At 33.3% G+C, this 15,846-nt stretch overlaps 1 protein-coding gene across 2 annotated transcripts in view; it reads right to left on the bottom strand.

The window, feature by feature from the left end:
* Positions 1–1,451: 1,451 nt before the first annotated feature.
* The window catches only part of LOC119633721, a 14,846-nt gene continuing 451 nt past the window's right edge, over positions 1,452–15,846 (bottom strand). Inside the window, exons 1-5 of one of the 2 annotated variants that reach the window (XM_038027416.1) lie at positions 15,662–15,701; positions 4,631–5,957; positions 2,140–2,292; positions 1,886–2,069; positions 1,452–1,811 (exon numbers count right to left, since the gene is read on the bottom strand). In XM_038027416.1, the coding sequence (XP_037883344.1) occupies positions 1,486–1,811; positions 1,886–2,069; positions 2,140–2,292; positions 4,631–5,269 (1,302 nt within the window). In that variant the 5' untranslated portion in view covers positions 5,270–5,957; positions 15,662–15,701 and the 3' untranslated portion in view covers positions 1,452–1,485. Of the gene's footprint in view, positions 1,812–1,885; positions 2,070–2,139; positions 2,293–4,630; positions 5,958–15,661; positions 15,702–15,846 lie in introns of those variants that run through there. The other variant, XM_038027417.1, reaches the window with a different exon arrangement.

The raw sequence follows: 15,846 nt of genomic DNA, 5'->3' as shown, positions 1-15,846 counted from the left end.
TTCATAAAATTTGTTCCCCTTTACGATCATGGGTAAAAGTCATTATATGGAAACGGATTTCCTAATTTTAATGCTTGTTGAAAATAGTTGAAAAATAGTCTTCTGATATACTAAATGAATGTGAAAAATTGGGCTGAAAAAGGACCGTTTCTAGGCCCCTCTCTTACATACACTCTTTTCATAAAATATCAATCTTCTATATGCCAGAAATAACTTAAGGATGAAATTTGACTCAAAATGGTGAATTTGGGCGATTTTGGAAAATTTTGGGTAAAATGAGACCATTTTTTGAACACTCGTCTTTGTAAATCTTACGAAATCTTGAAATAAAATCCAAAGGAGTGAGATGACATGCGAAATTAACTTTGCTCAGTGATGATACCAAGTGATTTTGAGAAATTTGGATAAAGTGAGACTATTTTTTGAACACTCACCTACATAAATCCTCTTAGCATATAGCAGCGATTTAATCTTTGCCATGTAGTGAGGAAATCAAATACAAAATAATGATGCCAAACGCAAAGTCCACTTTTTGAGTAAAATGGGACCTTTTTACGCAATCTTGATATTAAATCCAAAATAGTAAGGTGACATGGTAAATGAACTTTTCATACCAAATGATATTGAAAAATTTGAGAGGAATGAGACAATATTTTGAACTTTCATCTACATGAATCCTCTTACCATATAGCAGTGATTTAATCTTTGCTTTATAGTGATGAAAATAACTCCAAAATAGTGAGGTGACATGCAAAATTCGGAGTACAAAGTTTGGATCATATGGGTATATTTTTCGGATCTCCTCTCATATTAAGATTCTTATGAAAAGCAAACCTTTAAGCGGCGACACATGGCGTACCATGATTTATGACGAAAGTAGATAACGAATTGTACTAGAAGAGGTGATGTAAGGTATCTAATGATCGCCCTTACCCGACTATCACATTTCAAGTTGTTTTGTAAATACTTTCACTTTTAATTACGTATCATTTTGTTTGTTTTTTTTTTTTTGTTTTTAATTTTGTAAACATCAGCGTCGAAATGTTTTTGGCAAACTGAAAGCAACAACAACCGTGAATATGTTTTAAAAGTTTTATTTGTTATTAATAAAGAATGCATTTGCTAAAAATTAATACAAAGATTTTTCATTGCATTTGATTTAAATTAATTAAAAATTAAATTAACAACAACAAGAGTAAAATATTTTTACTTATTTATTATTATTATTATTATTATTTTTTTTTATTAAAAACGAAAACAATGAAATTGATTTAGTGTGCAAACACATGAAATGATTTTTGGAATGTTTTTAATTATATTTTAATTAATTATTATAACTTAATGACTACAATTTTGTACAGATTTTACAAAAAAAAAAAAATATTTTTAGGTTAATTTTAATTTTATATTTGGTAAATATTTGCTGGCGGCTTAAGTATTTTTTTTTTTTTTTTCCTTATGGTGTCTTTTCTTAAAAATCAAATCTCACACTAATTGTCTGCTGGCATCCAAGTCTGAATGTATTTTGTTCTCATTTTTAGGTTTCTTTTCATTTAAGGTACAGTGAGCTTCTTTTTCATTCTTATGAATCAATAGATTTGGTTTATGTAACGACATAGCCTTTGAACGTTTATTGCGTTCACGTTGGAAATGCAATTTTATATAATTAATGGGTATATTAATACTATCGCTACCTTCGCCGTCCGCATCTATATAAACACCACGGACCAATATAGAATTTGAACATTTTAAAGCGGTCAGTACGAGGAATGGTATAATATGCGTTACGCAATAGCTTAAGATAAGATTATCTACGAAAATGGGAAAGAAAAAAACATAAATATTAATTAACGAAATTTACGGGCGAATTGTGTTCACTACGTACCAGGGTATATGTAAACATCTAAAAGATTCCAAATGCCACGCCATGTATTTACAGCTCCAAAGAATTCCGCTAAATAATAAATGTCGCATATAATTAGTTTGCAAACACCATCGATATGATCACACATCCAACGAACAATTGGATGTAAAACGTATGTTAAAGTAACTGTTACGCAGCCCATCATCTGCAAGTAATTTGAAGGTCATTTCTAAAAATAAAGGTATCCCTAGAAAAGTATTTCATTGCCATTTTACCAATGAGCCGCGAGCTGATTTTGCCCTATCGTGCGGATATAAAGTTAAATCCATTACACCCCATAGTCCTCTCCAGGCGACAACAACCAATGTACCAATAACAAATATCGAAAATAATGCATCCATTAAATATAAGCCCGGCTGCCGAAGGCTCTGCAATAATAAAAAGACAGATCAAAAGTAAAACTTGTGATTATAGTTAACGGATATAAAATATTTAGATAGTTGGACTTTTAAAAATGATTCTGCTAAACATTTAAGTGGAATTTTCAGTTGCCGTCACTTATTACAGGAAGTGCCGATAGGTACGGGCTTTTGTCCGCACAGAAGATTGTCTTGAAATAAACAAAACATTCATCCGCTGTAAAGTTTTTATTCAAAAATGACGAGATAATCGTCTGCAAGAGAATTTGATTCCCTTGATTGGTTTCAGTTCCTTTGCAGCAATAGCTCTCTTTCCTAATACGAAACCTAAGTCAATTATTATAATGGAGAAAATTATTCTCGGCCGCGATCGGATCTTTTATACCCATCACTGCTTAATATTGATTGCTTTGTGTAGTCTCTGAAGTTTCTTCTTAATAAAAGAACGACATTTTAATATTAAGCAATGTTAAGTAGGCGTGGCTGATTTTTTTCAGTTTTTCACCGAAGCTGCAGAAACTCACCCATACAATATAAATGCAAATCTGTCGTGTTGAGCAAAAAAAAAAAATTGTTTTTAATTTTTGAAAACAGAGATGGTCTCAGGATATGTTGCACTGTACTCGCGTCCATTGAAAAATCAGACTTAATTGCAACATCGGCAAGAATTTCCAAACTTTGTGCCAAATTTGAAGCTGAATGCTCTGTTTTTACTATGGGGAGAGCGTTTATCATAAACATTACTCAGATAGACGGACATGCTTAAATCGGTTTACAAATTGATGCCGATAAAGAATATACATATTTCATACGATCTCTGAAGCCTCCTTCTGGATTTTGACAAAATGAGTGTACGCCTCATCTTGTGGTATGGGTAACAAATTGCAAAGGAACTCGGCACCCGTCAGTTGATTGAGTTGAGGAACACATCAAACATCTTCAATTCGAAATACGCTACAGAACTTTTCGTTTCTGCATCGATGGATGGGTTGAAAGAGTGTGCATGTTTAAGTTTACTATCCATGCGAACACTTCAATTTACATCAGTATATTTTTTATTGCTTTCTCTGATACGGTAGCGTTTTAGTTTATCCCTTGTCAGGAAAAAAAACTGATAAGTGAACGCTTTCTGCAAATGGCTTTTTTTTGCCAGCTAACTTGGTCTACTGGAAGTTCCATGGGACAACTATGCCGTACTAAAGATAGCAATTTTGAATAACTTTGTCACACCAGCATATGTTGTTAGTATTATTTACGGCTCTTGTCTAGAGGAACCGAAACCTAATGCATGCAACCTATATTTGGCCTGAAAATCAGTTAGTTTAGCTCGGAAAACCGTATAAAAATGCAACGTACTGCCTGGCCATATGGAAATACAATGCGTACGATACCCGATATTTACATCTGTCTTCGACATATCAAGCGGTAGTAAAGAAATATTGTCTACAAAGCAATTTTGACTATTGTCGAGCCATGCAGCATATAATTTTCTTCTTCTTAATATTGATAGATAAAAGTAAAAGTTGAGCAGAGAACGCAAGAGGATGTGAATAAATGAATAAGATGACGAGTTAAACGAGCTAAGAAAGTGTGTACTTTGTAGAGTTTCTGATGACTATTCGATATATAAGCCCTTGTGCCCCTGAGTCCCTATTTTCTTTCAATTTGTAAGGCTGAAGGGGTTGTGGCAACAGAGAGAGAATGGATAAGTTGAAATAAATAACGGGACATGCTTACAATTCTAAGCTTTTCCAGAAAGAATGTATTTTATCTGTACTCTGAGGGCTATATTTATTTTGTTTAAAGTGGAACCGCTTCCATTACAGTCAACTATGCATGCACATGAATTTGCATCTGCATTTGAAATTTTGTAAAATCTCCTCATTTTTGGAGCATAGAGTTATGGTTGTTATAAATAATCTGTGTGAAGCCACCTTATATGAACGTCAAACCGACAGAACGCCTAGGTTTCAATATATAGGCGATTTTTTAATTGTGTCACCTGCTTACCCGATAAAGTAGTGGGAAGCCTCTGTGCTGAAGCTAATCTTTTTTATAATTGTTGCGCTGACCTATAGCGATCCTTAAACCCTAACAAGCAAAACAAAGCGCGTTAGATTGGCTAAAGGATTAAGAAGATTCATAAAGATGCCTATAAATAGAATTGTACTGGAACAAAGGAAAGTATTCCAATATCTTGGCGGCTACAAGTATATTGACTTTAATGACGTTATCTTAAGTGAAGTAAAGAGATGTTAAGGTAATTTTTATATATGTATATATGGTTTGAAAGTTTCCCATTGACACACCATGAGATGTTTTCCTTGCATTATTGGGCAATACTTACCGGTATTCGAAACATTGTCTCCACTTGAAAGTAATCGCTTTTATGATCCATTATAATCGAATAAGGGGCAGCACCTAAATTTCGTACTGTTCGCGTAGCAAATAAAAATAATAAGGCCACAAATGTTACCACACAAATTATAATTAATGAATCTGCACTTGTTAACCAATCGCACAACACCCATGTCCCTCGCCACATATTCACGCAGACTATGCCAAATGCGTACGTATAGCAGCGAGAAATGATATAAAATGTTAAACGATGTTTGTCGGGATGTATGTTATCTGTGAGCAGTCTTTGAAAGAGTGTAAATGATAAATGACCAATACCACCGATCAGGAATGAGCAGAGAGCTGAAAGGGGTGCATTCTTTGGAAAAAGTAGAACTCCAACTAATTCCCAAGTGCCACGCCAATACGCTATAACGCAAGGTGCTATCAATAGGCATGAAAGTAATACATCGAAAATTTCGAGTAGCAAGTCGTGTAAGTTTCGTTGTGGCTTTTTGATTGGTTCTTTGGCGGTGATGGCAGCTGCATTGGTGGCGGCGACAGCAGGATATATCGATATTGTCTGACAGCTGGCTAAACATGGCGTTGTGACTGAAGTGTCTTGATTCGCATCACTAGTAAGCATCATAATGCTCGATTTTCTTTAAAAGTTGAAATCGTTATTTTTCTATATCTGATCGGTTGATAAAGACCCTTTAAGTGTTGGTTATCTCTTTAGGAAATAGGGTTTTTCCAATGCGGAATTAGCCCGTATTCTTTCACCTTAGGCCTGTGTTATCGAGAAGCATTTTTTTATGATTTCCACGTGAACACAAGTCGTCTCCTATCGTTAAATACTGTCTCATACGTGGGCAGGTATTCTTTTCTTTACTGAGAGCCCTCCTTCAAATTCGTCTAATAGCTTCTATTAGCTGATAACTGTCGATGTAATCCAAGTCATTTTCGTAAATAATCAAACGATTCTAATCCCATGATTTATGGCGATGCATATTCTAGGATCAATTGCAAAAAAAATTTTTTAATGAAAAACACGAGATCTTCAGATTAAATTTTTGTTTGAACTGTTAGTGCAGTTATTTGAAATGTTTGTTCAGATCTTTTTTTTTTCTACGATCATTTAATTAAATCATAAAAACTTTCCAATCTTTTCTTTGGGATTCATGTGTTGTTATTTATATAATGGCTTTGTTTAACAATTTATATCTTGTAGATGTTTCTTCCCCACTATCTATCTATTACGTTTCTTATCTTCGTTTCGCTAGTTCATCAACGATAACAACGTACTGATGATTTTATTGATTCCGTTGTATATTAATCTGAAATTATATAAAATGTAATTTTTATTAGTTATATTATGCAGGTTTTACAAAGCGAAGTTAATAAAGAGTAATATTTTTAAATTTAAATTCTTTTTATACCCTGCACCGCTTGCAATACAAGGATATGTTATGTTTGTCGGCGGATGCGCGTAACACTCAGTAGAGCTTGAGATGAACTCAATTTTTATTATAGAAAATGATTCTGAATCGATCGGTCAAATCGATCGGTCTATCCGCATGTCCGTCCGTCCGTCCGTCCGTCCGTCTTGTTTACTTGCGTTTAATTGTTAAGTCGCTATTTTTGAAATATTTTAATAACATTTGGTGGACGAATGCTATTGAAAGTGTTTCGGAATGGACCACTTTTTCAACCACTTCCCACATCATGCGTTATTTTGAAAAAGCCTTTATATGAAGGATGGTGTAGGGTGGTCAGTAGCTCACTATAGCCTTTACTTGTGTTCTCTTGCAATTTTGGGGCCATAATTAAGGCAAAAGGGAACTTAATAACTGTGAGTGGATCATAAACGGAGGGATCTGTTATGTATATATACACTGATAATGGTGGCGGGCAGGTGGCCCTCGTAGGCTTACCCATTTGGTAAAGACAGTGATAAGAAAAAATATCAAACTTTATTTTTATGGGTAATTGGTTAAGTAGTATGTAGGCATCCCAAGATAGCTAATGTTGATGTCGCTATTAACTTTACTAAAGAGAATCTCAATAGTGTCTCTCTTTTCTCACCTTCTTATTGAAAATCTTATATATTTTGTTTGGAAATTAAAATATGTTTTGGGCATAGTAATGCAGACCATAGCATTTTGAAGGCGAGCGTAAAAGATGTCACCACAATTATAACCTGCAGCACTTTTGCTAAGGATATTTTAAGTTTGTGATTATGTGTGCATAGTACCAAGTGTATATATTCAAAGTGTATATATTCGTGCACTCAGATTAAAGAACGAGCATTTGCGACAGTGCATCGTGCGATATACGGGACAACTTAGAAAACTGGATAATCCCTTCCAAGAACTGGATTGGAAGGCAAGACGCCTATATTATTATTCATGCAAAACACTTGCACTGCAGTTACCTATATACATACACGTATGTGCAGGCCACGTTATGCCGACAATCAGAGACACGGTTTCGTTACCCATGAGTACAGAACATTTTTGCTGCACGCGGTTGAGCGCCATCTTGCAATCACCGCTTACAATGGCATATTGCATTCGAATTCGGGTCGGTTGCAGACGTTCTAAATGGAGCTAATATCGTCTGAATTTAATTATTTTTTTTACCACTCAGAAAAACCCAAGCACTTCACTGCTTCTTTTTTGCACTTCGAACGTTTTCTTAAACTTGAGAGAAATAATCGCTTTATTGAATATGGCTCTAAAAAAGATTAGTAGCATTGTTGTTTAAGAGAAAGGGCGATTGTTCGCCTAGTGAGGTCTGTAAAAATGTTTTTGATCAAACTACTCGAGTAAAGTCAGTGGTTACGTCTCCCTAAGCTGATTTTCTTCTTTTCTTTGTTTTGCCAAAACTTAAATAAAAGTGAGGAAAGAGAAATATAAAGATACATGGGTGTTTGCCTTTATCGACTGACCACTAACTATTATAGCTACATGCAAAGTAAACCCTACGGCATTTGAAATTTGAACCCGCGAACGTTGACTTGATAATCACGATACTTACCTACTCGACTGCAAATGCGCATAATTGCTGCGCATCCACAAAATGCAAGAAAGAAAGTGAAGAGGAGGACTTGGGAAGATTATAAGAAATGCTTTGTTAGTTAACCAGAGCTAAGCAAATGTCCGAGTACCCATTTTGGGAGATATCATAAATTTATTAATGATTAGCTATAGAAACTGATGGGTGTCAACGAAGCAACCCAACTATATATATATATATGTATATATATATATGTTTTTCTAACTTCTTGCTTCGATATGTACGACACGTACGTACGTGCATATCTACATGTTTTAATCAATGAATGTGCACCGCAATTATGAAAACACTTAAGCATCATAATTGAATTAAGTAGTACGAGACATGGGATCTCGAAATAAAATTGAAATATTTGTGCACGTAAGATTTGACGTAAATCGAAAAAGGGAAAATTGCAAATAAAAAAAAAAAAAAAACTTGTCGCACGAATAACGCCTTAGTTCATATAAAAATATATAGACAAAACTAATTGATAATCACATCTACGTTTTTAGATAATTGTGTACTAAAATAAGCGCGATTCGTGTAATGGACAGGGGAGAGGAAGTATATTGCAAATAAATAACATAAAAGATAAATTATTTAAAATTACATTTTTCGTTTTTTTTTTTTCCATGTGATTTATTATAGTGGCGTTTAGCGTAAATATTTCCTTAATTAGTCGACGATTAGTTTTTTTTTTTTTGGTTTTTTTTCTTTTTTGCCACAAAAAATGAGTAAAAATTCAATTATGGAGACAATTTTAATTAGATTCGTTGTGTAAATGCAGAGCGCACGGACTTTTGTTTTTTTTTTTTTTGCGCATACATATGCTGCATGCTCTGGCATAGAGACAGACAGATAGAATAGGTGAAATGAAATGAAATTTTAATTAATCCATTCATGCTTTGGATTAATAATAACGCGGAGAGGATGTTTATGATTTAGCTAAAGCCATAGCAAAAAAAAAAAAAAAAAAAAAAAAAAAAAAAAGGGAAAAATTGAAAAAAGAGAAACCTTGCTTTGAAAAAAGCAAAGCTCCATAATATGTAGGTCAAAGTTAAACATTTTAAATCAGTCCATTAAAAAATATTTATTCTAAACGCAAACTTTTACAAAAGAATCATAAAAGGCTTGGTTTTCATCAGAGTGCATCTAATAGGAAACCCTGCTGTTCCACAATCTCCTCCTATAGGTTAGAAAACAACAACAAAAAAAAAAAGGCAAAATAAAAGCTAAATATTTTATTTGCTTTATATTGCCCAGCAAGACTTCCTCGATTAGAGCCGATCATTTGGTCACAACGTCACATACTACACTGTGACATTGCCAAGAACGTCAAGAGTCAAGCATGCAGCAAACAAGCAAACATAATGCCTACCTATATACACATAGCTATTACAAGATTAAAAAAAGAAGAAAAAAAAAAAAAAAAAACAACAACAACAATAATAAATTATTTAATACTTTTTGTACGTAAATTGTTCGTCATATATCATTCAATAAGTGATTTGTCACGGCTTAACTGCATTACCGACCGCATGATTTATAAACTCTATCCCGTAAACGTGTGCGTACATGTGTATGCATACGTTTGTGTTTATATTGTTTGTGTTTATATTGCTTTTTGTTCGTGTTTTCCTTTCATTGCATATTCAGTGGCTTATGCATAATTAAGACTTAAAAGATTTATATTACAAAAAAAATATAATTTAATCAGACACACACACACACAAGCGCGCTATTAATGTTATTAACTTAGAAAAGATAAACAATTTGACGTAAGTTACACATTGTAAGATGCTTCAAACGAAAATTGTTTATATACTGTATTTATGTATTAGAATTAAAAAAAAAAAAAAAGGGGAAAAACCAAGGTACGAAATTCGTATTCATCACTTTAAAGCGAATTTCAAACACCCATTAGGTTAATAAGTGTAAACGATTTTTTTAATGAATTGCAATCAATTATAGACGGATCAGAGACACCGTAACACAACTTTATGACTATAATTATCTTTGTCCGTCCGTCTGCCTACTCATCTCCCGGTCGCTCGTTTATTCGTCTACTTTCTTAAAACCACGATTACAATTTTGAAAGTTTTCACCAAGTTAAGCTTCAATATTAGCAAATTGGGCTCATGAGCTCGTCAACAATTATGAGAGTAGAGCTAAAATTAAGTCTTAAAAATCCGAAAGTCGTTTAAAAATCGCTTAAAACTTTCGAAAATCGAACTTCAATTCATGTAATTTTTGCACTATAACTCACGGCTTGTGTCTCGGTGTTTGCGTAAGTAAACGATGCTCCCAAGGTGCTCTCAGCTTCCTCATGCAATGATCTTGTCTTGTCATTCTTAACAGTATGTTCGTAGCCGCTATTATCTTTTGAGCCTTGAGTGGAGGTTCGTCCTCAGCCATTTGACGAATTTGAGCGAATTTTTCGTCGTTAATAACAGTTTTGAAAGTTCATAATCACTTAACCTGATAAGCTTACTTTACTTCGTTTCAGCTTCCCAGAATTTCAACGACTTAAATGAAAGTACTGAGTCCTCTTATACAGCCCCCCCGCACCATTATTTTTGGTTTGTGTAGACGTGCGTGCATACGTAGTAAATGTCAGTCCGAAATACGACTTTTGCCCGCTTCTACACATACTAAATAACTGAAATTTTGATGAATAGTTCTTAACGTACGCACGAACATACTTTTCAGCTTGCCAGCTTTCCAACCTAACCTAAGTATTATTATCTAAAAAGTTACACCAAATCATACAAATATGTGATTTGAATTATAGTTAAGATCAAAAGATTGACTTAATTGATTTTTACTCCATCTTGAAGTCTCATTTCGTTACATTAGAGTCATTTATAAGTGTGATAATTATTGGTAAAGTTAATTAATTATAATTACTGGTTTTGTAATTAACTGTAATCGAATAAAGTGAAATGAAACGAAATAAAAACCAAATGAAAGCACAATGCTGAGTCACGTTGCACCATTAAATACCCTACACCGCTATGTTTAATAAAGTTGTTCATATAACGGCAAAATAAGGCCTTGTATCGGAAGTACTTGAAAAAGTGACCGCGTGCATGTCATGTATGTATATTTTAGCCTAGATGGCTACACGTTGCAAAGAAGAAAAGAAGACGGACCTCCGGACGGACAAGGTTAATTCGATTCAGTATAATAAAAGCTGGATCTATTCCAAGTCCCTTGGGGTTTTCCATACATTCGCTCAAACTGAATATACATACCCTTGTACCACAAATCGTATAAAGTATAATTAGTTTAAGTAGCATGAAGTGAAACCATACAGAAAAAGCGGTGTTTTAAACGTTCTATAAAACATTGCTCAGGGAGGATTTGACTAAAGCCGTTTCGTATTAGTTCTGGTCATGTACAAGATTTCATTTTTCTATCTTAGACATCGTAAGTGTAAAAGTTGCAATGACGCAAGCGATAAGCCAGTTAACAGACGACAACGTTTAGAGTCATTCGGAAATTTCACGTTGATCAAATTTACATAAAAAAAAAATAATTAAATTTTTAAATCCTATTATACTAAAATTCATCTAAATTTTCTTTACCTATGGACTTTAGTGCTACCTTTCTAACGAAACAATTTTCATACCTATGGGATTTAGTTTCACTATACAAACAAACATATGCAATTATTCAATAATAATTAATGTTAATGTTGGCTTAAAAAAAAAGATATATTTTAAAATAAAATTAAATTTTTTATATTTTCTTAAAATGGAAGGAAGTCAGTCAATGCAAATTTTTCAGAAAAGAAATGCTTCCGACTTTCTAGAATACGTGGACAAAAGAAGAGAAGATAATTTTTATTTTTTTTTTATCGAAATTTCACAGTTTCCCACAAGTGCTCCGAAAAGAGTATTGGTGTCACAAAAAAAAAAAAAAAAAAAAACCTGCTGGGAAGTTAAAGTTTATTCATTCCTAACTTCGTCAGAGACCTTACAAAAGTGTTTACCATTTTTGAGATTATCATTAAAGAGACATGACGCTGAATAGGATAAGATAGTGAGTTAAAACATGTTACAAAATCAAAGCTTGTCAAGAAATTCAAAATTTAGAATCAAGTTTTCGATGTTAACTATGAATTCGGACTTAAAACCGTGCATTCTCGCGGTAAAGTGTAAAAGATTAATGTAAACACCATTGAAGAAAAAAAGATTGTTGAATATGGAAGCAGGCAAGGAGGCAAATATTCTTAAAATGATTACGGTATTCGCTGAGATTAAGGAGATTTTATGGAGACTCTTAAAATGCATATTTCTGCGGACAGTGCTTACGACGAAAATTGTAATATATTTGGATAGATGGAGTATAGTATAAATGGACAGAAAGAAAGAGAGGGGGAGAGAGAGAAAGAGAGAGAGAGAGAGAAAGAAAGAAAGAGAAGGAGAGAGAGAGAAAGACAGAGTAGGGGGGGAGAAAGAAAGATGGAGAGGGAGAGAAGGAGGGAGAGAAAGAGAAAGAGAGAGAGAGAGAGAGAGAGAGATAGAGAAGGAGAGAGAAAGAAATATGGAGAGGGAGAGAACCATGGAGAGAGAGGGAGAGCAAGAGGGAGTCCCACAATGCAATAACTCGGCTCTTCACATTAAGTTTCGAATAAAACGACCTAAACAGGTCACCCATTAAGAGAGTGGACAACTTTGATTGGTAGCTCATCAGTTTCATCATCTTAAAATGTTTATCTTTTGTAAATATTTTTACATTTATTTAATCTAAAGTGTTTAACTATTTTTTTCGTTTAGTTATGATTAACCTGAATTTGATGTTATTTCATATATCGAAGAGTAAAAGAAAAAAAAGGTAATAATAATAATAATAATAATAATAATAATAACAAGATGCTCGATTACAAACGAGTTTAAAATTTCATTAACTTATGGGCTTGAATTTATGTTATAGTTTGAGCTTCTTATGTTAATATTTTTAAAAATGTGAATATTAAACAATTTTGACAAAAAAAAAAAAAAAAAAAAAAATTAAAACAACACTATACAAAATGATTTAAACTGGAGCTAAGAAATCCTCAAATAAATATGAAATTTTCTATTAAAATGCAATATTTAAAAATTTGAGAAACTTTTCAAATACAATGCGAAACGCAAGCTAAACAGTAAACTGGTTGAAGCTTCGACGGAATGACATTGCCAAAGAAGTAACTAAAACAACTGATTCGCAGTATTCAATTTGAATTATTTAATATTTGTTTTTATACCCATCACCGGGGGGAAGAGGGGTATATTCATTTTGTCAACACGGTTGCAACGCCCAGAAGGAAGCATAAGAGAGACCACAAAGTGTACATATTTTTGATCACCATCAAATGCTAAATCGATTTAGGCATGTCCGTCTGTCCGTCTGTGTAGTATTTGTTGTAAACAATCTCTGGGCCGCAAAAATGCAGCTACCAACTTCAAATTTGGCAGAAACAGTGGAAGTTCTTGCATGCAGTTTAATATTGAAAATGAGTCAAATCGGTCGAAAGACACACACACACACATCACCAGGTAAACTGAGAACACATCTGTTTTTCAAAGAGAATGAAAAATTGGTTTAAACTATGGCAGATAAATGTACGATAATTTGAAACCATATTCTATGAGCCATGCTATAGCATTTACGCACAAATCTGGAATAAGTTGCCCACGTTTACCCAATATTATAGTGTATCAAGATTTATTTATTTTCTCAATAATTTTATAATGCGCAGAAACAAGCTTCAAAAACCACATAAAGCATACAAATTCTTGGCCAGTTTAAAATTTGGAATACACCTAAACACGTCCGCCTGCTCGAAGATGGGGATATCGCCTACAAATTTTGGAAAATAATTTGGAGCTGACCTAAACATGTCAAAGGGCCCGGCCACAAGGCCCACATGTCTCGACGACAAAAAATTTTATTTTGAAAATAGAAGAAATCGACTGCGCCCGCTCCATACTCTAAAGCATGAAAATTTTGTTCTTTTATTTCTTTTGTCTTTTTTCGGGGGAAACGATGATGGGTATAAAAGATTCGGTCTCGCGCGAATTTAATTCTCTTATTTGTTTTTTACTATTATTTTTTAAATTTACATGTCAAGTCGGTTTAGAATAAACTTTATTTTTATACGACTTTATGGTAACGCGGTTTTTGATTCATGGTCCAAAGTAATTTGTAGCAAATTGATTTTCGCACAAGTAAGTCCATCTACCAATGGAAGAATTTTGTATTATTGATGCTATCTTAGCTATCGGGATTTATATGATTTTCCTTTACGCTCAAGTTCAAAGCTAGTCCCTTACTAACTTTTGTAGGCATCAGAGAAGGTCTTGAGTTTCTTTAGCAAATTTTTCTTTATAGTTGAATTAACAGGTCTAATGCGAGTCTCACGAAGTATTAATTTAAAGTTTCGAAGGTGCCTGATGTCATAAAAGAAGCAATACATAAAACCTTAGTTGTATTTTACGTGATCTTTGCTGAAAAGTAAAGTGAAATGTGAGACGTATTATCATCTTAAGCTATCTTTCTTTCGTTTAACTGATTAGCACCACCACCTTTGTTTGTTCATATCTTTCCCATGACAATGATATTGAATAAGAATCATGTAATCAAGGTTTCTCTTGTATTGCAAAAAGTGCAAAACGGACGCCACCAACTGCTGCCATTGATTTAAATCGAAAAGACTTCGAAGATAGACTTTGTATAATATTAGGACATTTGTCGATAGCAACCCTGTCTTTAGACGATTTTCGGCTGCTTTATGAATCAATTCTAAGTCGTTCTAACTTTGTCCGTCCGTCTATCCGCTTGTCTGGTTTTTTGTGTTTGCTTTTATTCTTTATTTTAAATGGCACTGACATATTGTGGCCTACGAATGAAAGCTTTTCAAAAAGGTCCGGAGCCGGGCCATATCACGCGTCGATATATGTGTAACTGTAGCGTGTCGGAGAGTTTTTAATTATGGACCGTGCCCCTCTATACTGTTTTTACTTGTCCAAATTTATTAAAGACAAAAGTCAACTACGAAAGTTATATTTGACCCTAAGTGCTTTTAACATTTAACTCCTTACCAACATTTATAAAAATTATAAGTCAATATCGATCAGTAAGCAATAATTATTTGTATAAAATTGCGAAGAGACATTGTAGAATGGTGAACTTCTTCAGTTATACTACACGCGCTGCAGACCATTGGTTGCACTTCAACTTTCGGTCAAGAAAGCTTAGATGATAGTTGCGTCATATGAATGAATTTGGAATGTCATGCCTGAACAACAATACGTATGCTATTGTGATCAAAATGTGACGAGACTCAATTTATTTTCGATTGCCCTAATGCGAAGCATTGTGACTACCCTATGTCGGTCTAAACTTTTAATAAAACATATTACTTGAGCGTTTTGCGTGTTGTTTCTGTGTGAATCTTTCACTAGAAAATCATATCATATCTTTCGTACTGATCCGATTACTTTGACATCTAATCACTTTCAAAGGTACTTAGGAGAAATACATCTTTTTTTTGGAAAAAAATAAAGAATGCTAGCAATTAAGAGAAGGAAAACTGTTTGTTTTTGTTGTGATTTGCGTACATAAGTCAAAGGGGTTTTAAATAAAGATGTCAAATGAATTTTTATAATATTTTCATTTATCATTGTTGGCCGATACAATATAAAACACATTTCTGTTCTTGACATTTTCTATTCCCGCTCCAATTATGTTCAAATCGTCGCTGGCATAATATTTGTACATGATCTAGGAAAATAACCGCACGTTTCCAGATAAACAACAGTCAAGGCCTTTTTTCTCATAAACGAAACTTTATTGTGTGTTTAGAACCAAGTGTAGAGTATTAGAACCAAAAAAAAAAAGAAAAAAGATTTTAAAGTTTACCTATACCTTATTTCCTGATTTAAAAAAAAAAAAGAAAGAATAATAATAATAAAGATTCAATTCTTGGACTTACTCTTTACTATGGTAGATGATTATTAAAAAAATTTTAAACAAAAAAAAAATTAATGTTTTATGGTTTTTTTTTTTGTTTTCGTATAATCACTTCTTGTTATTTATAAATAAATGTAATTTGTTTTGCCTTGTTTTTTTGTTTTTTTTTTTTTTTTTGCAAAGAATCTTACAGTAAATGTTCAATGA

This window comes from Glossina fuscipes, unplaced genomic scaffold, assembly GCF_014805625.2.
Source record: "Glossina fuscipes isolate IAEA_lab_2018 unplaced genomic scaffold, Yale_Gfus_2 2, whole genome shotgun sequence".
NCBI lineage: Eukaryota > Metazoa > Arthropoda > Insecta > Diptera > Glossinidae > Glossina > Glossina fuscipes.
Note: the sequence above shows the minus strand (reverse complement) of the source record. Positions and strands in the feature narration are given on the sequence as shown.